At 48.7% G+C, this 23,539-nt stretch overlaps 2 protein-coding genes; one reads left to right on the top strand and one right to left on the bottom strand.

Moving 5' to 3' along the window:
- Positions 1-6,339: 6,339 nt before the first annotated feature.
- GSTUM_00004800001 (uncharacterized protein) lies at positions 6,340-10,783 on the top strand (the record flags this gene model as incomplete). Its single annotated transcript, XM_002836561.1, has 5 exons — positions 6,340-6,716; positions 6,787-7,921; positions 7,989-8,168; positions 8,221-8,351; positions 8,425-10,783. The coding sequence occupies 5 exons, from the start codon at positions 6,340-6,342 to the stop codon at positions 10,781-10,783; spliced, it is 4,182 nt and encodes a 1,393-aa protein (XP_002836607.1).
- A 2,273-nt stretch (positions 10,784-13,056) lies between these two features.
- Positions 13,057-15,589, bottom strand: GSTUM_00004799001 (uncharacterized protein). XM_002836560.2 has 3 exons: positions 14,767-15,589; positions 13,888-14,707; positions 13,057-13,811 (listed from the first exon to the last, which is right to left on the bottom strand). The coding sequence occupies exons 1-3, from the start codon at positions 14,943-14,945 to the stop codon at positions 13,179-13,181; spliced, it is 1,632 nt and encodes a 543-aa protein (XP_002836606.1). The 5' UTR covers positions 14,946-15,589; the 3' UTR covers positions 13,057-13,178.
- Positions 15,590-23,539: the final 7,950 nt, after the last annotated feature.

The following is a 23,539-nucleotide window of genomic DNA, read 5'->3' as shown; positions in this document are numbered from 1 at the left end:
CCGTGCATTCAATTTTCAAAATTTTCATTTTTCTTCCCCCGTCTAGTTCATCCCCCTAAGAGGCACTGTGAGTGTGGTCCCTTCCTCCTTTCGGAGTCGCTATGCGGCGGGTATGATACTATCAGTGTTGTATTTGTGGTACCGGCAGAGCACGAGCATGGCGACAAAAATGGCGAGCGGAATGGCATGTAACGACCTAAACCATGCTACGGTATCGGTACGATACTTCACGCTGTTTTTCCACTCAATACACTCCAAAACTGTAAAAACAAAAAAATATCTCCCAAGCACTCGCAGGGTATTGAGGAATTTTTGGCTAAACTAGTTTGGCATCGCAATATTTGTAAAGGTTGAAGTCGGAAATTGTGCCAAGCTTCGCTATTTTCCCATACAAATCCATCGCAAATTGCGCCAAGACCGATATACCGACCATAGCTCCTGATAATTCCGCAGCGAGTTTAGATATGGAGTTCTAAAGGGTTTGGAAGTAAAGTGAAATGCGTGGAATCGCTTCACAGATAGATGGAGATTTGCTTGACCGGATTAGCGGTTGGAAAGGCGTTAATAGGGCTGTTTTCGGTGGGAAAACTCTTAAGTTGTGTACGAGTGCACTGCTCATCGCTTTTGGCGCTAGCCTCGTCTCTGTGTGCGGTATGATACTTTACTCCCCGTGATGGCCCACTCGCCGCATACCGCACGGTTCAGTACGGTTGTGCATATGGCATCATACTTGTAACGAAGGTGTGGCGGAACCTGATTGCTTGTGCAACTACGAGTACCAAATACAAAGTGAGGCCGATGGGTACGAGTACTGTACTGTACGGTGCGATAGTCTACTCGTATATCCGCCACGTGCCGTTTCCGGGCAAACAGTGACAAAGAAGGTTCCCATCAAAATTTTCTCGCATACCGGTACCGGTACTCGTATATCAGGCTTCAACGTGACGGATATAGTCTATCTGTCAGCTGCAGACTTGTATCGCTCAAGCCACAATACAGCGAGTGATCTGTTTTTTTTACGCCACTATTCTCACTTCCGTTCCTTCTTACTCACTCGAGTTATGGTGGGGGTTTATGAGGGTGATTGCATTCTGTGCTGTAGATGAAGGGATGGGAATGGGTTATTTCTTCGTCCCTTTCTTACAATAGTTCTCCCTCAGAGAGTTGAACAAAGGTACCGGTACTGACTGTACCGCGCCACTTCCTTCTTTTCCTTTCTCGGCCCGGTCTGGACGTATGGTTTGCTTCCTGAGTTCGAATATCATCATGGAAGCCGTAATTCCTTCGCAGCAAGACGCTGCATGTATATATCATACAGTACCGTACGAGTATATTTTTCTTTTTCCTTTCTGTCCCCACCGCCTAACTTAACTTAACCCCTATCCTATCCCAGAAGGGGAATTCCAACGACACAGAACACCCCTTGCATTCGCGCAGTCTCACCCGCTCGCTACCCGATGGCCAAAATATCATACGGGTACCATACAGTGCGAAGAATGGTCCGGAAGGAGCAGGTCGTCGGGGTCGGGATTTGTTTCGAAGAGGTTTTCGAACTCGCAAAGCTTCACTACACGGCCATATCCGGATTACCGAGATGGGGATAGCGGGGCGTGACTGCACCGGTAGTATTGGTTAATTGTGAGACGATTGGTACTGTACGGAGGTTTTGGGCTAGCGCCACTATATATACATATATATAATATAAGTTGTCTTTTTGTATGGAAGTGTTTACGGTCAAACTTTTCCCAATTGTTGCGGTGGAGCTGAAGGGGAGGGGGGGGGGGGCTCCTGTCAGATGGCGTGGGGCTGTTGCTGTGAAGCGGTTGGTTTGCCTGGGTTTCGCTGGTCGAGGGGCGGTGAGGGGTATGGGGAGTTGGAGCGGGATGAAAGCGGTATCCTGGTGGGATGAGATATCGTGGTGGTCTTGGGCAGTGGGTTTGTAGAATTGGTAAAGTAAGCCTTCCGATCCCGGTAGGCATTTATCGGAAATGTCCGTTGGGGGGAATATCCATTGCCGGTATAATACTCTTCCAATCTTGATACAGTATTTACAATACCCGTCTCTGAGTCTATAAACTGCAAGGCCAGTTCACACGCATAATGTTACTATCAAATCAATGACCCGCGAGGCATTGGCTATCGTCCACCATCTCGGAGTGGGGACGTCTTGGATCTCCACTCCAGCATCAAAACTCCTCTCTCCGGTCATTCATTCATTCATTCATCCATCCCCTTCCGAGCGGAACGAGCGTGTGTGCGAAGAACACCGAACAACCGGACAGGGGGTCAAAGCACTTACTATATCTAGGGTTCCCCGTTTACCGATACTCCTTATTCCATCACGCAGGCTCACTTTGAGTCTACGAGTAGTACGATACCGCCACCGCCACCACCACCACCCACCACCACCACAATGCAAACTTATGGAATCTGATGGGAAAGGGTGCGAAATTTGCTATCCCGAATTGCCCGATCTATCTATTAATGCCCACCACGAGGGGAATGACTGAGGGAAGATCACGCATCACGGATTCAGGAGTTTCTCAATGCTTTGAAAATCCAAGCTTGAGCTATGATATATTACCGTGCAAGGACATAAACATATGTCATGACACTAAAAGCGCGATGTGGGTGCGTGCAAGCGTTTTCCCTCACCCCGGAATTGTTTTGGGGGTAACCGTGCTTATTTGGCGGAGGTTTGTGTGCTGTGTGGGTACCAGAATGCGCCCACCACGGTATAGTACCCCGAATCACCAATCTGGACTGGGCGCATCGAACCCAAAATGGGGGGGGCTGAATCAGGGGATGGAATCCCTGGGCGGATCGGAGGTTTTTACCCTGGCTCACTGTGCAAGGTCACGAATGCGGGCTTTCCGCTCTCGCATGTTGATGCACAGTACCGATAGTACTTGTACTCGTACTGTACGTGTACTGTAAACTGCTTGCATTTTTTTTTTTTTGGCGTGGTGAGAGGTTTATACTCCGGTGCTTCCCAGATCTCCGCTAGTAAGGCCAGGGACCCGACCGATGGACCATGTACTATACAAGTATCCGTCTGTAAAGGGTTCGGCACCCTGGAATGCCTACGGGGTATGTATGTGACGACATGATTGCCTATGATGCGGTACCGGGACGTTTATGATTGTCACTGTGAGGGAGGGTGCTTTATCTTTGGCGGTGACAGCCGTAGGGTGTATTCCTCGGGGTAGTTCTTGATCTAGCGTTGCAGGGATTCCGTGAGGTTGGTAGCGTGGTACTGTATGACAGGGTGTGGTTTGGAGGCTTGGGTGGTTAGTGTTGTTCTGCTGTTGTTGTGCTCTAAAGCTTGGTGAGTGAGTGAGTGAGCGAGCGAGTGAGTGCACTTTACTCGAGTGCAAATAGAATTTACACTTGAGTGATGGTATTTTTTTTTTTTCCTTTCTTTTTTCCTTTTTTCTGGGACCTGTACGGAAATTCTACGGTGGTTTGGGTACCTTTGGGCTGCTGTCAAGTTGGATGGGTTTTACTGTTCGATGGAACCTCATTACCGTAATGGGTTGTGAAATTCTCCGGGGCACCGTCTTGCTGGGTGTACTCGAGTACAGTACCGTACCGGTACTCGAGTACCCATAGTTGCTGCGGGAGCTAGCACAGCTGCAGGCTGGCGGTCATTCGGTGCGTACTGTAAGGGAGCTTGTCGTGGATCCGTTTTTCTTTTTCTTTTCTTTTTCCTCCTTTCTGCCCATTTGAGTCGCTAGTTTGGAGCCGTGCTTTTGCTACGGTACGGTAGTGGTATGATGGGGCACCAAGAAAAATACAAATCCAATCCGGCAATCTGGCTAACTTGTTGTTCGCCTCTATAAGGACTACGGTACACTATACCCATCTCCTCGAAGATATGTATCACGTATCAAAGTGGCGGGACAGGGAAAATGAAGAAGAATGAAGGGAAAAAAAAAAAAAACTTTTCCCCGAAAACCCCAACGACCATAGAGTACAGTACAATTCGATGGCCTCCATCTATGCCAATATCTCCCTCCGCCATAGATAGCGCATTATATCCCCGCTTTCTTCTGCTCTTTCTCCTTCTTGTCCTTCTTCCCACCTTTCAAAACTTCCAGGTGTCCCGCCCGCTCGGCAAGACTGCGCTCTGCACCCGCTGTCAATTGCGCTGTTACTTTCTATCCACAGTTAATCGGTGGGACACCGTGATTTATTCTTCGTCTCTTTGTAGGCGGAATACCTTCTTCAAGTTATTGGCTTTCACCAGTATGGATTTCTTCGGGGCAATGGTTTTGTGGCCCTTTTTGGTTATGCCGGCATTTTTTCTGGTTTAACGGGTATGTTAGTGGGATTTGACTCGTGCCGGAAGGGTGGGAGAAGGAAGGAAGGAGGAGCACACCGTTTGCTGCTCTGCTTGGCTAGGGGCTTGGAGAGTTTTTTGTTGCCTTGTACCATTTCGAAATTATTATTTTTTTGCTCAGGTCTAGCAAGGTATCGCACATAGATAGTACCGGTATTGGAAGTGAGGTGAGGTGAGGGCGGAGATGTTGTAGGTAGTACGAGTTACCCGGCGGTGTTAGATCATAAGAGGTATCCTAAAGTTGCAGGTTCTAGTTTTAGGTTGTGAGTTAATGGAGAAGTCCCTTGTCCAGCCGTGAGGGATACGAGACGAATCGGACGACCCGTGAGTAAGACTAACCTTTACTGACGCTCACATCTACCTGGCAGTTGCGGTGCTACCCTTACTGTACATCTCAATCTCTTGCTTCTTCTTCTTGCCCTTCGTTTGTTAGGGCGAGATCGCTTTGGCGAAAGGCTTTCCTTTCCTTTCAACATACTTCACTCGGTCCACTACAGCACTCCCTCTCCTACATCAGACCCCAACGGCCTCCAAACCGTTGTTCGGAATTCAATTCTTTGCCAGGTCTTGGCATTCCTAGGAATACTGATCCGGCGCTGATATATCATACACTGAACTGTTTCTTTACCCTTTGCAACCCACCGATTCCCTCTAGCGACGAACCGATAATATTGTGAGTCGTTTATTCTTATAGTTGTTTTTTATGCTCACTTCCGGGCTTTTGTGGGATCAAAGCCCTTTACCGTCCTTTTTTTTTTTTTACTGTGGGGGTACTTTATTTCCTCTGTCATTCTCCTGATCTCCGCCCCCCCCCCCCCGTTTTTTGTTCTTGTTCCTGTCATCGCCGCGTTATGTTTGAGAGCGAGTCGATGGGCGCTCTTTAATGATAACTGCGAATTCCAGCTTTATGTGATATTGTACCTTTTTTTTCTTTCGTTTCTATCTATCCTCCTTTCCTTGGGTAGCTCGGCCATCTATTTTTTTATTTTTTATTTTTTATGGCTTCCCCGGAATACTGTACGCGTGCAGTTTGTACTAACTATTGGAAGTCACTGGCTCTCGGTGGCCTTACGGAATTTCCTTAGGGTTTAAGGTACTGTAACTGTTTCTCTTTCGTGAATTCCTCAAGATCGGGGGATCATTTGCCTCTTCCTTTCGGTAAGAGGTAGGAGCATTCGAAGGAACTGATATAATCCTTCCCATTCCCCTTCATCATCAGCGAGCTCTATTTTGTCACTTACTGCCGCGTTGAATGATGTACTGATTGTTTGGTTTTGCCTCCGTGTAGCCTGACCTTTTGAGATATCGACCTGCTCCTGGAGCAACCGTCGACAACTCTAACTCGCTGTCTATAATCTTTTCTTTTTCCTCTCCCTCCCTTCTATACTATTCACACTCTCTTGTCTTGGAGTGAATTCCTACGCATTCTGTTTTTTGCGAAGGCTTCCCACCACTTTGGAACCGATTTTTAAGCCGAGATTTCTATCTCTCTCTCTCTTTCTCTCTCTCTCTTTTTTTTTTCAGCGGTTCACTCTCCGCTTAACCCTCTCGGGTCTTTTTACTGTTCGGTGTCAACTTACGTCGCTTTCCGCAGCTACACTTGAGCAAGCGCCAAACACTGATTTGCGTACTCTCTTCCTTTTACTGCTGCTTCCCTTCTCTTTCTTCGTCCTCCGGGGTGTTGGATTCTCCATCCCCGGCTGCCTTTTCTCCTTCCTCACTTACCACTCGCTGTGCTCTCCTTTCACCATCGCTACGTCTCTCTTTTTTTTTGGCTCCCGTCACCCCCGTTACTTGCAAAGTTACACTTCCTTGCTTGTCTCACTTTCCAACTCCCTACTCATCCATACAAGTTGTGGAACCTCAACTCATCATTCTTAATATCCCCGTAAAACTCCATCGTTCGCCTCCATTTGCTACCCACTTCTCAACCCTAATTCGTATTTCCTTGTTTAAGAGCCTCTCTATTTCTTTTCGTCTCCACAACCGACATAATTATGGCCCGTCGCAGGACAAAATCAATGGCCGAAGCTTCTAATTCCCCTCCACCTACGGCCATTGCGAGAGCCACCCGTTCTCGCAAGAGTCTGGCATTATCTTCATTATTGGAGACTCAACAACCACTCCTCATGACTTTTGAGCAGGGGTCTACAGGCCAGCGAAGGTCTTCCAGATCCGCTCCGAAAAGAGGCGAGGGCTTGGCTCTAAGTCCCACTACTGTGGTCAGCCCGATGGTGACGCGGGGGAAACAGGCGAAAGATGAGAGTGATGGTAAAGGTAAAGACCGCGAGGGTGAAGTTTCCCGGGACCACTGGAGGAGCCCCGAAAATTCTACTAAACGTACGGCGACGCCGCCACCCATCCTTGATGCCCGGTATGTATATCTTTATTATTCCTGCAAAAAAATTTATGTACTGTGCTCCGAGTTTCTAATTGTTAGCTAGTGATGATGACGAGGAGTCTCTAGTTGATGAGGCTGATAAAAAGGATGAAGAGCATCTTGATGAGGACCGTCAAGATGATGATAGTGATTATGGACATAGAGATGAGGATGAAGGGAATGTCCTACCCGGCCCTTTATCTACCAATTCTTCACCTGATGGCCAGGGTTCTTACGCCTCGGCGCTCAATGGCGGGGATGGGGTGTCCTCACCATCCGCTAGTAGAAACTGCGATACTGCTTCGGCCAAGAGGCGACGTAAGAAAACACGCAATCCTCATATCAGCCCGAACAAGCAAAGACAGCTCCGCCAAAAGCAGAAGGAGCGGGAAGAGAAGAGAAAAGGTGATATTGTTAGTTCTCCGGTGAGCGCTGTGGGTTCGGGGTCGGGAGCCTTTCCCCATCTCCCTCATCCGCCAGTGCCCATAACGACTGAAGCTATTCATGCTCCTACCTCTCCTCCCCCTCCTAGTGCTCCTCCAGAGGTCAATCGAGCCTTCGAAGAGGATTTCGGACCATTCTTGAATGGCAAGACGGATACGCATGAAGCCACTAAGAGACCGGCTATGCTTGTGGATGTGTCATCGGTTGACGCAGCGGCAGAATTTTTACTTGGAACCGCTATGGGAGGGTTCAGCGAGGATGAGAGTGGCAAGCGGGTTACTGGGAATTCTGGCGCAGAGACCGGGCAGAATGCTACCATGGTTTCGGAACCCCGGGATGAGGATATGCCTGATGCACCTGTTCAGTCAGGTGCTTCACTACTAGATGTTGCTCCCACCAACGATGCAATTGTCGAGTCTCCGTCGAACCAACTGCTTGCTGAGCTGCAAAAGAATGGTGACGATGCAACTGAGGGTACTCTTTCCGGCCAAGCATCGCCCATAATCGCCGGAGCGTCAACACCCGCTACTACCGTCAACGGGCTCGCGGGCTCGCGACGTGCGCTATGCACGGGCGGTGAATCCTCCCCTAGATGTCAGACTTCTCCAGTGCGAAGGCTCGAGTGTTCGGGAACCAGCGGGGCTACCGAGAAGGACATCTCGAATATTTCTTCCGGGCGCAGACTATCTTTAGGGCCGGGTCATGCGGATATAAGCGAGAGGAATAATGCGAATACGGGAGATAATACGATTAAGGTAAATTGCCGGTGATGTCACGTTGCTACTTACTCTACGGACTTAGATTGGTACTAAGTGCGTGTAGGAGAATAACACCAAATCACGTGAGAGCAATACAAGATTAGTCGTCCGGGATGGGCCACCATCTCCAAAGCTAGAACGCCGGGATACAGAAATTGTAGTCGGTGGTATTGGTAGTCCTACTAAAATCGCCAGCCCGCGCGAACGGATTGAGATCAGGGTTCAGTTGGAAGGCCAAGATCCAGTTGGTTTTCCTTTTTAGTATATGGTGTTTTTTTATTATTAATGCTGTGTAGGATTCTGGCGCTGCCGATGAGGTTAATGTTGCCGCTAGTGTGCTGTTACAAGTACTTAAGTCGAATAACCCAGTGTCTGCCATTAGAAAGAAAAGAAGTCATTCGGAAATTTCTTCGAGAGGCAGGAGGGGGTATGTCTTCCTTTGGTATTATTATTATTGTTTTACTAATCAGGAAGGGCTACTAACTTGGGGTGTTTTATAGAAACTCACCCGGACATGGGGAATCGTCTAACAAATTGTCTTGTCCGACATGTCCTATAACTGAGGAACAAATCTTGTCCTGTCTTGAGAGAAAGAATGCTGGCGACCGTGGAATGAGTCTCGAAGAATTCATGGATAAACACCGTGAACTTTGCGCTAACAACGTTCAAGATGAACCATTGGTGTCTGAAGGGGAGATGGAGGAAGAGGATGACTATGGAGATTATGATGAGGAAGAAGATGAAGGTGAGGAGGGCCATGCTGGAGAGGATCATGAGGAATTGGGGGGAGAAGAGGAAGATTATGCAGTTGATGGAGATGAAGGGTTGATAGAGGGAGATCAGGGAGTGATCCGGAAGATAGCGCCCGCACCATCTGGGGTGGGTACCGTCTTGTGCAAAGTGGCTGAATCGCTCCCTGGTTACCTGAGTATCAAGCCGGAAGATGTCGACAAGGAAATTGAGGTACGGAGGTCTGCCATTACAGCTGGCCGGCTCCTAGAGGGGAAGTCTGTTGAAGATATACTCCTTGTTCCGATCACACCGATCTCCACATTTCAAAGATATCTGGAAAATTCGAAAACCCCCGCGGAGAAGTTTCTTGTGGAAGAGAAAATCGTTGAAGCTTTGGCTGACATACAGGTGGAATATTTGATGATTGATGAGATTGTCAAGCGTAAGGAGGCAAGTACCCCGGATGGGGAAAGTATAGCTGTTAGCCAAACCGCTAGAGGGCGTAAGAAGGGAAAGCCTAGAGTTGCCCGCAATCCATTAGAACCAGAGGATCCAGTTGTCTGGGAGGATAAGAAAGAAGCTGAACTTTATGGGTTTTCTTACGATCCTGCTATTGACAAGCGTGGGAAGCAGAATGCTGATGAACAGCAAGCTGGCAAGTATTCTATTAGAGGGCGGGAACTGCGCAGTCGCCAAAAGGCTGTTGAAATGGTGCTATATCCCGGATACGAGCACATTGATCAGCGAGTCCAGACTATTCAGCCGAAGGTGACCAGGCGTCGGAAGCCCGCCGCTGACAAAGAAAAGTGCGAGGAGTCGCTAGAACAGCTCAGAGCTGGTTCTGCTCCACCACCTGCCTCCGCCGTTCCTCAGAAGAAGAGGCCCGGGAGACCTCCGAAGAACGCTCAATCGTCTCTATTTCTCTCTGCCTCTTCCAAAGATCAAGCTTCAGCGCAGGCGCTATCACGGACGCATTCTGCAGATAATGTTGCACGCCCGAGAGCGGGTGAAAAGCCAAAGGTAGACCCTAACAGAACACCACCTAGTAGCATTAGTGGCACCTTGGTGAGGTCGTCGCCGGATTGTCTAAAGATAAAGTTTCGCGGTGCACGGCTTGCTGAGTACCTTAATATTGTCTCGCAGGAATCGAACCTAGCATCCACACAGAGAGATTTCTACGGTCGCCCAGGCCCATCATCGTTGGTGCCTGCCACGACGCAATCCGAGCCGGTCTCGCCGACCAGATTTTATCCCGACAATCCTACTAGGCAAGGCGACTCATTCATGTCGCTCGTGAATGGGGGGGTCAATGCGCAGCGATCAGAATCTCCAATTTACGATTCAACGGAGAGCAATCCTGGAGATTATGAAGGTGTTGGGAGGGGGAGACCAAGGCCTCGTGGAAGAGGTAGAGCCCGTGGAAGGGCAAGGGGGACCCGTGGACCGGGCAGGCCTGGGCGTGGATCAGGGTTAAGGGTTGAGACTTCAAGCGCAGCTAACCCTGTTGGTCGTGGTGAGCCTGTGCCGGCCAACCCAGAGACCCCAGCTCTTAGCGCGGTCGAATATTCCGAGGCAGAGGACGCTGCTATCAGTGCAGCAGCCTCTGATCGCGGACATAATTATCATTCAAACGCCTTCCAAGCACTGTCTAAGGCTCCCGGCAGCGCGAAGCGTTCCATACCCGCTGTAATGCACTTCAACGCAACTCCCTCCCCCATGTATACTGTATTTCAGACCCGGCTAGGGCCGCATCCGCTGCCCTCAACCTCTACAAGCCCAACCTACCACGAGAATAGGTCTTCCGTTGAAACGGACCATGGAAGACCCCGGGTCCGTGGGAAGACGTATAAAACGCCAACATCCGTCTCAGTGACCGAAGCCCAACCAAGGACAACCAAAGAGGAAGAATTTATCGCCGCACAAAACGGAAACCTGGGGAAGCGGAAGAGAGTCAGGACGGCTCTAGCATATGAAGCGCCTAGACGCAAGGCCCGCGCTGTTGCAGGTAGAGATGGGGCCGTGGGGGGTGGGCATAGCCCTGGCTGCGTGAGTGGAGATAGAGATGATGAAACAGATAGTAGTGAGCCGGATGATGATGATAGCGGTGGTTATGGGAATGAGAAGTAGGTAGAAAACCTCCACGCGTTCGTCGTCGCGGCTGCGGGGGGAGGATTTTCTTTTTTGAAAAAAATCTGTGGTTTTTGTGGATTCATTTCGTTTTTTTTGACATTAAGGTCTGGGTATCATATGCATTTGTGAATCGGAAAGGGGGATGTTATCATTGGAGGTGTTTGGGCATTTGTATTTATGTTTTGTCGCTTTGCTCTACCTTTTTCATGTGACAGTATTTTCCCCTTTTTCACTGTTATTGTAGTATTTGTACCCGGAAAAGGGAGGAAGGATAGGTATAGTATACGAATAAATGGGGGCTGAATAAATTCAGGATAAATGAATTGACGTGGGTGTTGTGCTTGACGTTGGTGTGGTCTTAGTGGTGTGCTGTGGATATGCAATGTGCTGTTCCGTGATATGGTAACTGGCAGGAGTATCCCTGGTGGTGGGCAGGGGATGTCAATGCAGCTAGGTATTGTACAGCATCGTGCTATTGTCCAGGTCGACGGATGCGATACTCATCTGGAGATATTGGGTTAGGTAGCTTATGGTCTTCCTGCATTCTGGAGTATCATAGTTTGTCGCCCCATCGCGAATATTTCTTTGAGTGAGTTACTCGAGACTGGCCTACCTAATGGCCCGCACTCGCCCTGAGAAAGGAGACAGTACCAGTCATCAAAGTCACCGAGAATCACTTGGAGTGTAGATTTTTTCACTTCAGGCTGGCCTTATTCTGCCCCGCCAAGGTTTGCACATATTGACCACCACCATTGATTCTCTCCCCCCCCTTCTTTTTTTCATTTCCGCAGAGATGGATGTATATTCCGCAGGTCGCCTTGGTTTTGGGTCTTTGCCTTAACTTATCGTGTACTATGATATGATAGAAAACACTATGGTGGGCGATTACTCAGCTGCCACCAGTGTACCAGTATCGTACCCAGTCGCCTAGCTAGCTAGCCAGGCGCGCGTAAATTGAGGCAAACGCACGCAACTCGCACGGCGATTGGGTGTCGAGTGACGAATAATGATGGAGAGCTGTTTTGACTTGGTGGCGCGTGATGGGTGGTCCGGCTGGGACAACTGACGTTTACGAGATGGGTCGCTGTATGATATGATATAGTTTTTTCTCTTCTTCTCTTTCTCTCTCTCCCCACCCCCCACCCCCCATTCTTAAAATTGGGTTTTTTTTTACCTGCAGATTGGGCGTAACTTAATTGGAGATTTGATTTTGGGAGGTAAGACCTCTCGTTCGACGTCAGCATGTATCATACTGTATGTGCGCCGGTAACACAACCCACCGGTGACCCCGTTGCGTTTGCGTCCCGGTGGATGGATATTGAACACGGTTTAAAAAAAATTCATTGTTTCCGCTCAAGTGAGTGAGTGATACTGCGCGATCGCGAGCACTACCGGTTATAGTAGCATTCCATTCCGGGACCGACACACCGGAGAGGAAGAAGAACCTGATCCGGTCACGTTTTTTTTTCCCGAGGAGTATTTTGACATTTGGGATATCGCTCTTTACAATAACTTGGATTCCCGGGGGGGGGGGGAAGTGTTGCGATTGCTAACATCATACAAGTATCTTTTCTACGCCTTTAGGACCGGGTCTGGGGATTGCTCTGGGTGGCTTAATTTGCCAAGGATGTCCAGGCGGCGGGATTGAATCTTTATTCGTACAGTGGGAGAGCGTCCCGTGTGGGCCGAGGGGGGTATTCATATACTGTATATATCCGTGGAGGGGAAACTAGAATCTCGTGTATATTGCTAAATGTTGGGTGTTTATGCTGGAGTCAGGGTCGATGGTGAAGAATGTCGTGTCCGGCTCGCCGGTTATCGTTTGCATTAATTATGGTGTAATAATGATAATAATAGTAATAATTGATTAAAGGGCGATTGAGTCTATTTTTTTTTTCCCCTCCTGAATTCCACGATACAACGTGATCAAGTATCATGAAAACTAGTGCATATCGTGCCATTCCCGGGTTTACCCCCCCCCCCCCGCCCTCTTTCTCCCCTCTGCCCTTTTTGGGGTTTCGGTAGGATATGATAAGTCGGTCGCGGCCTCCCCTTCTGTTTCCGTGCCGTACACGGTAGTTGTGAGTACTATTGGACCCCCGACCTGTCTGAAAATTCCTATTATACGCCGTCTATCGCAGTCTCGGTGATGAAATGATCAATTCCTTCAAGACTCCCTTCCCCGCATCATAACTGGTAGGATTAGGGAAGTGGGTTTCGTATCACCGCCGAGTGGTTGACGAGTAGTAGCGAGTGACTAGGGCTTTTGGTTGAAGAAAATATAATATCATTATCATAGCATTTCATCCACTATAAACCATAAATAAAATAAAATAGCATCATATACAACTCCCTGCCATCCTCCATTTCTTGCTCAGAAATTCACCCAACCTCATAGTTTAGCCCGAACGTGAGCAAAGTCATGGAACCCAATCCGCCCGCCAACAATATCATACGCCCTAACCAGCTCGGCCTTGCTCAACCCTTCCAGGACCTCCCAAGCCCTAGCATTCCTCCTATCCTTCTTCCGCCCCACCGCCACCTTCCCCGCAGGCCCGTACCCCATCGCCTCCTCCTCCCCCGCTTCAAACGGCGCATCTCCTCGAATAAAGCTGATGAAGTGCTCCTGGATCGCTGCCTGAACTTTACTCGTCGCCTCGCGCACCTCCTCTGGGAATGTGTAGTTTCCAAAGAGCGACGGCATCTCCACAGCGTGATGTGCTCGCCGATTCTGCGGCCCCCACGGGTTGGGCTGATCGTAGTTGTATTCGTAAACTTCCTTGTTCTTGCTACGCCAGGTCGTGGCGATGCGGTGGCTTGGGAGGGAGACTAGGACGTCCGAGAGGAACTGGAGGGTTCCGTGGTGGATGCGCTTGGTTACGGCAGGGACTGGGAATGAGGGAGTTGTGGTTGTTGGGATTTGGTATGCTGCGAGGAGGGAGTCACCGGTTGCACCTAAGGATCTAAAGGCGGCTATTAGGTCCTCCGGGGGTAGTAGGCGGACACGGGGGGCGAACATTGAGCCCTGGAAGTATTAGTTCTCATAGGATGATTGTAGGGAATCGGTAGTGAAAGAGGGGGGGGGGTTGGTTATATCGTACGTCAAACTCCGTGTCCCCAATCAGCAACGCATCGCACCACTCTGGTGCCGCGGTACCGACCTCTCCCCATCCTTTCGTGAAGAAAGCATCATCATCGGTCAAGGGCAAGAAGTCAAGCCCATCCTTCTCAATGGCCGCGACAATATCCTGTGCCGGCGCGGTCTTGAGTACCTCCTCCCAACCCTCCTTCTCCACATCCGCACCCAAGTTCCTCGCAACCTGCTTCGAGAGGTTTATCCCCCAGGACTCTGACTTGGGATTGGAAACGTACAGCGTCCCACTCTGCATAATCGCGCGGTTGAACAACCCCTTGGCATCAGACTCCAGCACCGCGTTAAGGTGTGTTTCTACAGCGAACGAACCGGCGCTGTTACCGCCTATGGTGATCATCTTTGGATCGCCGCGGAAGCCACGGATGTGTTTCTGCACCCACTTTAGTGCTAAGCGTTGGTCCAGGAGACCATTGTGCACCCCGAGACCGCTTGGGAGAACCCCATAGCCGAATGTGCTGAGACGGTAATTTATCCCCACCGCGATGATAGGTTTTCCGATGTCCATGGACTTCTTGACGAAGTTCGTCATGTCCTGGAGCGGGACACTGCTGGAGATCCACTTATTCGCGCCGCCATGGATATTGACGTATACTGGGAGGACATCTTCTGCGTCTGGGGAGTTTAGGATTGAACTGGGCGCGGTGATGACGAGGTTTAGGCATTCGAATTCGTCTTGTGTTAGACCCGCGGCTGCGCGCTTTCGCTGGTTCTCCGGGATGCGGAAGAAGAGGCCTTCGTCGTCGAAGACGGATTGAGGACACATGGGCCTTTGGGAGGATATTATCAGCGTTGGCCTATCTTGGGGAGAGATGGACGGAGGGCATACCCGTGACTGGTACAATCCATCTCGGCGGGATACGACTCCAGCATCGTAGACTTCGCATATCTCTTGGGAAACTCCGCGAATTTGATGCCGCGGAATTGCACCACGCGCCCGTCATGCAAGGGAACCCCGCGGAGGCGGCTTCCAAGAGAAGGGTGTTCGAGAACAGGTGAGATTGACATTTTCTATTTACTATCTTGGTTGATACTCGAGGGGGGATGGGGGATGGTTGTATGAGGGGTAGGAAAATCTTTACTGTCTTTCAGGGCACTTATATTCATTTCTTCCTACAGTCCTTGGACCGGTAACTTGATATGGTAGGCCAACTGGAGCAGGAAAAAAAAGACTTCTCGGAGTTTAAACTTCAAATCTGACATCTGGCGCTTCTCCTCAACTCCGCTAGGACAATAGCACCCAGTATATCTTCACGAATGAACAGAAGGGGCCCGTCTGCACTGGCTCAGCCCCCGGTAATTGTACCTGAGTCCCATCTCATCCTGTCGCCTCCAGCCTCCGAGGCACGTATGTAGTTTCACAAGAAAATCACAAGCAATCACTCGTCATTATTATCGGCTTCATCTGAATGTCAAGCTCCCCAGGGGCCTCTCGCCTTTAGCCCTGGCTGCGAGACAATCAGCACATTTCTAATCCGCTATTCGAGATCCTGTCACAAAGAGCCGGTGCCTTTTTCCGTGAGGGCTTATACGGTGTCCGGGGTAACTGACAAGCTTGGGATTATGCTCGTGGATTACCTACTCCCGGGGGGTTTTCTGAATTGTTATTGTGCAGACGACAGAAGCGGTGGCGTTTCATAGAGAAATAGGATTGGTGGAGGAGTGGTATAAATTTTTTTTGCTTGCGAGTCGATATTGTCACACCAAACGCCTTGCGCGGCGGTGTGCTGGTTGAGGCGGGGCTTAGCCGGGGTTCGAGTTATCCCTGCGCTTAGCGCGTCGAATTGCCATTCTGGCAGGCGTGTAAACAACCGCGAAAAAGTACTGTGAAGAATCTGCTTCCTCCTCCCCCAAAAATCAGAACAAATCCTCTTCTTGGTCTCTCTTCCCCTTTGTTTTCCTTTCGAAAAACTTCACGTACCCCTAGCTTTCAATACAGTACTAATCCCCTCGTAACCACATTCCATCCATAATGGTGAAGCTAGCACCCTAACCCCACGCCTCAAACCGCCAAGCCACAACACCATCCAGCCCCCACCGGAACTCGGCTGTCATCAACATCTCCGACAATCTCTCCTCTTCCAATCCCGGCTCAGGTTCCGACGTGAGCCAGTTCTTAAAAGCTGAAACACGACGTTTACCACGCACTGGTAGAGCACAATACGAATTAGATAGCAACGCCGAGGCGCAAGCGATATAGTGTGTGAGAGGCTTCGCGCGGAGTTAAGTTTTCTGTTCGTGAGGCTATTCGAACTGCTGCTTGCCGGTGGTTGGCGGGTGCATGCATGTGGTATTAGTACCGGTAGGCGAGTGAAGTAGAAACTACCGGTACTGGTCTTCGCAAGCATAATGGCCTGGATTCGATTAGTTATTCAGGGTGGGTTGGAGTCGGGGATGAGGTAGGGATTGGAGGGGGTTATTGGGCGGGGTCATTCGAGCTGAGGGTTTGGATTTCTATTAATACTGTGGACCGGTGAGCGGTTGTAGTGAGTGAGAGCCTGAACAGGGGTCGGGCGTTGTTGGTCTGGGGCACTGAGGCCGGGGGAGTATGAATTCATAATTGTGAATAGTGCCGGTACGGTATCAGACTTTACCACATGGGTCGTGGGGTTTTGAGTTGAGTTCGGTGGGATGTAAACCTAACCCTGATAATAATTGGTTAATCGAGGTTGGATTGGACATCTTGCGAATATCCTGACACCCCGGTATATCCATTCAAAAATACTTAATTACGAGTATTGTCCACCGTGGAAAGCCACAGTGGAAAGCCTCCGCATGACACGGATTGAACCAAAGAGGCCTCGTGGACGAAAGGTGACATTCGGGAAAGATCATCGCTCCATATTGAAATGTTTAAAACAAAATACGGTATTGAAAAATACCCGATTTACACTGAGGGACCAAATGGGTCTAATGTGTAACCCGCTGACTATACCACCCTGGATGAATGTGAAAAATACCCTTGATGAGACGATGCAGGCTATCAATAACCGAGGACTTCTCGACAATCTTCTCATCAAGTTCCTTATTCAATTTGATCTCGACATCCTCATCCCCATTCTCAATATCGTCCGTAGGATCCTTTAGGAGATCGGCCTCTCCCCTTGCACCGCCCTTCTCCCCGCCTTCAACAATGCCCTCAGTCATATTCCCGACGGTATGCACAACTTCCTTCCCAGCCTTCGGCAATCCCCAAATCTTCCAAAGTTCTTTAATCGATCTCTCCCGCGCCTCCTCACGGAGCATAGAGGTGTTTGGGGCCCATTTCTTGGTGTACTCCTCGGCCGCCTTCCTCGCGTCCGCGCTCCATGGTGCGGAGAGGTCCACGGGTTCTCTGGTACCCGGGAACTTCTCGCTGAGGAACTCCTTTAGGAATAGGGCGAAGCCTTCTATGAACATGTCGTTGTCTCCACCACCCCACTGCTCGATAAAGACACCGTCTTTGTAGAGGTTGAAGGTGGGGTAACCGTCGATACCTAGGTCCGGATCCGCACAGAGTTCACCGCCTGCCCCTGAGCATTCATACGAGGCGAAGGTGAAGTTGTAGAAATTGGTGAAGGGTACCGCTGTTGGGGAGGGGTGAGCGAGGCTGACGTTTGAACGGGCGTAGGTTAGTGCTGTGTCGTACCAGCCCGGTGCTGCTTCTTTCGAATAGTGACACCAGGACATGTAGTGTTTGACAAACCTATGGGGTTAACAATTTTTTCTCTAGGGCTTCGGAAGGAGGATATATAGATGATACCAATAGCCGGACTTGATTGTCTCGTGGAACTCCCATTCCGGGATTTCTATCGGCCCATCGGAGTCTAGGCTAGTTATTTTTGGTGCTCCCGCTGTCGAAGTACTGGTGGCGTTTAGTGTGCCAGTAGGCGAAGGTGTGGATATTTAGAATAAGCACGAGCATCGTATCGTCTAGGCCCCGCCAAAGCAAGTGGAAGTAGCGCCAGCGCAGTTAGCAGAGCGTTTTCAAAATACATAACGAGTGGATTCGTTTGCCAGCAGCAAAAGAGGGCGCGCTGGCGAGGAGGAGCAGAGAGTTATGTATGAAGCTACTTATCAGCAAACATACATGACGGCTGAAGGTAGAGCTCTGGTATTGGACATTTTGTATAGGTTGGCACCGGCAGAGCGCTCTCAGTCGCTCTCAGCAGCATGCTCAAGCAGAGATATCTGGGAACACTGTATTTTTGGACAAATCTGTTTCCCCGGTGAGGAAACCGGGAAACTTTCTGCCGTCGGTGAGGCTCCACCGTGCCGAGTAGGACCAGTGTAATGATCCTCGCAGAATGGAATGGGCTTGTAAAGAACGATTGTGTCGACTGGTATAGGAACAAGCAAGAGACAGTATTCTTTATAGGGGTTTCCGCCATACATGCCCAATCCATCGTGAAAGGCCACCCGTCGAACGCCAAGCAGAGAGTGATCCGTCATGAGTGTCCTCTACCCTGGTTACAGAATGCAGACCCACGTATTCTTGACAAGAGATCCCTTGCAAAGTCGGTAGCGGGTGGAAGAAATCTGCCGGGTAATTCCAGCGGGTCATGCGACGTGTTGGTATCTTGACGTTACCCCTATTTAGCTTTCTGAAAGTTTCTGTTCCGTTTTTGCCCTGTGGGATGCTGAGAACCCCCCCCCGAATGCAATACAATGCCGGTATGGCTATCATGGAAATGCGCTGTATAGCCCCTTCTTAGAAGTGTTGTGAAAGTTGAAAGTCTGAGACGCATTTAAAAGTGAGCTTCGCTGTGATAAGATTGCTAATTTCTTACATAGAGCTGGCTTGGTTCATACTTGAATATGATAATATAATATTATAAGAATATAATGTTTTCGGGATTATAGTGATATATTTTTATTTCCAAATGCCAAATGGAGCCATAAACATATATAATGTTGTGCTAGGTAGACAGAAGAGAATATTCTATGGTATATATTAGTATTAGATAAAGTGAGTATGTTGGAGAGTTCCTCTTCCTTCCTTTACTACCTCCTTTATCTATTCGATCCCAAGCCGCATTAATCCACCAACACTCATTGCTCTATTCACTGGACCGATATCTACAACCTTGGGCAATATAATTCTAAAAAAAGAGATGGCATTAACAATTCCTTTACCAGTGCACATTGGTACCTGCCACCAAGAAAATTACACTCCCCCTACTGGCCTACCACTTCCACAATCACATCCCTCCTTGACCTCCCTTCCAGCATACACAGAAGGTGGCCAGCCACCACCATACATTATCCCGTACCCCGATACACGATGTTTTTACGGAAGGCCAATACCATACACCTTTCTTTTCTGTTCTACTTTTATCATGGGATTCACACTCTTTATCCTGTCACTCAATTTCAAGCTACCAATTATTCCGGCGATATTTCTAGTTATTTTTACACCATTGGTGGTCCCATTTTGTTACGTTATATTCGTGGTAACCAGGACCACCCTCGAAAGGAAGAGAAGGACATTGGGGGAAGAAGGGGGAGAGCACGAGGAAAATATCCTAGGAGTTGATCACTGAGACAAAATGGATGGGATACTTACTAGTTTCTCTTGCAGAAAAAAAGTACTAGTAGGATAATTAAGTGGAATAGGTCATCACTTGGTTTTTTTTGTTATGTTTGATTTGTACTCAAATGGCACTTTGTGGTTCCTACATGGCTGGTTTCTGTGATGTTTTGTCTGATGGGTATCTTAAATATCACAGGTCTTACAAAGTGGCTTGGAATTTGATCAGAGGGTTTATATGGGGACCATTGGGTATTGGGTCACCCTGGCACTTTTATCACTGAGTCTTTAGTGTTTTCGCTCATTCAGGTGTGTTGTGTGTGAGATCCCCTCCCTCCCGTCCCCCTTCGGTTCCGGGCGTCCTTCCAACCTTGCTGCGCATATAGCGGTCAGTATGGGTCTGCTCCCGGTAAGCCAGAAGCGATTTGTAAGATTGCGTTTTGGACATAGGGCGGCCCCCTCGTCGGATGGTTCAGACAAAACGCAGCTTTTTTGTTTTCTTTTAGAGGACAATACTGTTTATTAATCCCATAACTGCAAGCACTAGCATGGTGCTACCTGGTGGATGGGAATTTCTGCGAGATCCGGAGATGGGCATGTAGGTTTTCACATGAGGTTGTTAACTTGTAGCTTGGCTGTTATCCTTTTGTTTGAGTGGTAGCCCAAGTGTTACTTGTAGACAACGAACATCATCTCCCCGCTTTCTTGAGCAGTGCACGCAGAAGTTTATAAAATCCGCTGATATCCCTAAAAATTATCACGTTTAGCGGAATACCGTGGCCCAGACTGCATATAAGCTATCCATCAACATGGGCAACGGCAATGCGAACAACGGCAACATAACAGGTTGTTTCAACAGGATCGTCTAGAATTCCGATGAGGATGCACAGATTATGTGTTAGCTCTCACCACTAGAGCCAAATACCAGACATCAAGGCATGCGCAACGACCGATCCGACGGCATTGGGGATTGGCTTTTGAAAACAAGCGGGTTTTAGGAATGGAGAGGTAGTCATTGTGGGGTTGATAAGGCGATCCTGTTTTGAAGCGGGAATCCGGGAGTGAGCAAGACGCATCTAAGGCAAGCGGCGGGATTCTTTAAAGGGGAGTGAAATTACTGACGGTCGGGAATACTAGTTCGCGGGTGATTGACAACGTACAATCAGTTGGTAAAGGAGATCAACGCTGCATGCTTGTACAGTACTGCGACTTCCTTGCTCAGAAAGAGCAGACAGTCACCAGCATGATGCGAACTATTCTGAAGCAGTTAGTGGAGGGAGGGAACATCCCGAATTCTCTGCACGAGGCGTTTCAAGAAGCGAAAATGAAGCTTGGTGGTATAAGGCTGCGGCTTCCGGATCTAATAGAAATGCTCAGGGTCACTATTGGTTCGCTACCCCAGGTTTTCATCTGTATTGATGCGCTTGACAAATTCCGACCGAAGGATCTGCCAGAGCTTCTTAAGTCGCCGAGAGATAATGCCCTGGAGTCCTCTAAGACGCGAATATTTCTCACTGGCAGGCCTCGTGTCAAGGAAGGCGTTCAAAGATATTTTTCTATGGCGGTTGTGATATCGTATCCATCAACCCCAACACGGAGGACGTTGTGGGTTATCTGGAGTTGGGGTTGGACGGAGATGCCGATCCAGAGGCGATGACCGATAATTTACGTACGGATATTATCGCTGCTGTTCTGGAAAATATATCCAATATGTAAGAGCATCTATCATTTCCACCGTCACTAGCACTCACCCACGGTTGTGTGTAGATTCCTCCTTGTTTCGCTAAATATGGATGCCACTCTGGGAGAGGTAACAATTTGTCAAAGAAGAAAGAAGCTTGAAGAGATGAAAAAGGGCAATGGATTAAGTGATGCCTGTACGGTAACTCTAATCCGACTGAGGACACAGAAGGGGAATAAATCAACATTCGGACTGAAGGTCCTGATGTGGGTGTTGTATTCGGAGCGGCCATTACGGGCCAAGGAGCGCTGTCGTGCCTTGGGAGTGGAAGTGGGATATTCAGATCCAGATGTCGAAAATTTTCCCGCATTACGGACACTATCTTCTTGTTATTGGGGAAGCACGCAAGAAGTGGGATGACGGAAAAGGTGAGAACGCTTGCACCGAGAGACTTCTGGATAGATTTGATGAGCATATATCCACCCAACTCATGTTATTGCACTATATTGAAGATGGAGACTCGGTCCGTTATTATTGCCAGAAGCAGGGACCCGCAGGATTTACAGGACTACACGCAGTAGCTTTTCTCAGGATTGCGGGGATAGTTTCGATTGTGTTAGAGATGAGGGAATGGGATGTTAATGCAACCGATATCCTGGGGAGAACTGCTCTCACATTGGCAGCTAGGAGTGGGCATGAGGGAGTAGTCAAGATGCTTTTGGAGCGAAGGGATGTCAATCCCGAACACGCAGACACCGCATATGGGCGCACACCACTCTCGTGGGTAGCTAGGCGCGGGCTTGAGAGTATAGTTGAGATGCTTCCGAAACGGGGGGATGTCAATCCTGACCAAAGAGACTATGGGTATGGCCGGACGCCACTCTTGTGGACAGCTGGGAGCATAAGGGAGTAGTCAAGATGCTTATAGAACGGAAAGATGTCTGCACCGCGACGCTAGATAGCAAGAACCAAACACCACTGTCAAGGGCTCTCTCTAATGAACACAATCGAGTCGTTGGGATGCTGCGTGAACCGGACAGTGTCAATTCTGACACCTCGTTTGCATCCTTCCTTCTTCGTTACCTAAAACATTTCTACTCCATAAGTAATTGCCGAGCTAGGGACTACTCTAGGCAAGACCTCTCTCGATTTACGTGCTCATAGTCCTTGATAGAGGGCGTATTTTTCCTGTTCCAGCCTGCCATTTGCTATCTAACTTATATACTTTCGTTCTTCTTTTCTTCACCCTTTCCTTTCTTGGAGTTCTGGTTAGATTTGGACCCTATCACACCTCCTTTATTGCTGTTCTTCGTTCCTATTCTTCGTTCATCTTTGTCTTGGTTTTTTCCTCTGAGTAGTAGTCTAGTATGGCCCATTACAGGAAATGGGTGTTGTTGTTGGAATATTGTCCCTGAGTTTCGATTTCATACCTACTATTGGCTTCCTATGTGATCTTCACGAACTTTCAGTTATACCTTACTTGATGTCTGAAACTGTTATCACCCTGTTGTCTCCGTACTGTTTCCTCTCGATCTCCTTGCAGTGAAAATTTCTCTCTTGTTTCTTTTCTGTTTCCTTGTTGTTTCAAAGGGACAAGACTTTAGTCCCCTTACCGGAGATGAAAATTTTCATCCACACGGCACCGGACAAGATGTAGATCATCTTGGGATAAAAGAGCCTTGCTATCTACTTAGAAATGACATGCGAATTCTGACCTTTCAATTGAGAGCCTAAGAAAATCTCCTGCTGGTTTTTTATCCATCATCCCTCCGTCTATACTTTTCTCTCCTCACGTTACCGAACGATTTATTTTACTTCAGTTGTGATAATAGACAATACATATTAAGACGCCCGTCTTTTATATTTGCAAACGTTCGGTTCGTCTCCTACTAGTTTCTCAATACCTCCAGGTGAACACCACCTGTTTCTTTTACAGGCCGTCTATCATACGACTGCTGGTTCCACTTTGTCCCATCACCGGGGGTGCCCGAATTTGTGAAATAAACCCTAACCCTAGCCTATAGAATATACAGGTTTCTAATACCGGCGAATTGTCGTGCTTGTATCGTCAAGGGGGCAAAGATTTCTCCACTGCAGTGTAATTGATGGTGTAGTAAGTACAACTACCCTAAATCTGCCTAATTCCAAAATATCACACAATCAGAGCAAGGTATAGATTACTCTATAATCCTTGACGATCCTATAAACCATCACCCTCTGTTAGGATTTTAGCAATGATGGCAAGATAGTACCATAAAGCCAAGGCATGGGTCCAGTGAGTAGGAGACAGGAGATCATATGGGGGCTTGTCCGAGTGGGCAGACAGGACAGGTGGGGGAAGTGGACACACAATGTCATGAGAGCTCCAATATTTCTATTTCTTCTCCTTTTGAGCACAAATTTGATATTAGC

This window comes from Tuber melanosporum (assembly GCF_000151645.1).
Source record: "Tuber melanosporum whole genome shotgun sequence assembly, scaffold_15, strain Mel28".
NCBI lineage: Eukaryota > Fungi > Ascomycota > Pezizomycetes > Pezizales > Tuberaceae > Tuber > Tuber melanosporum.
This window is presented reverse-complemented; position numbering and strand designations above follow the sequence as displayed.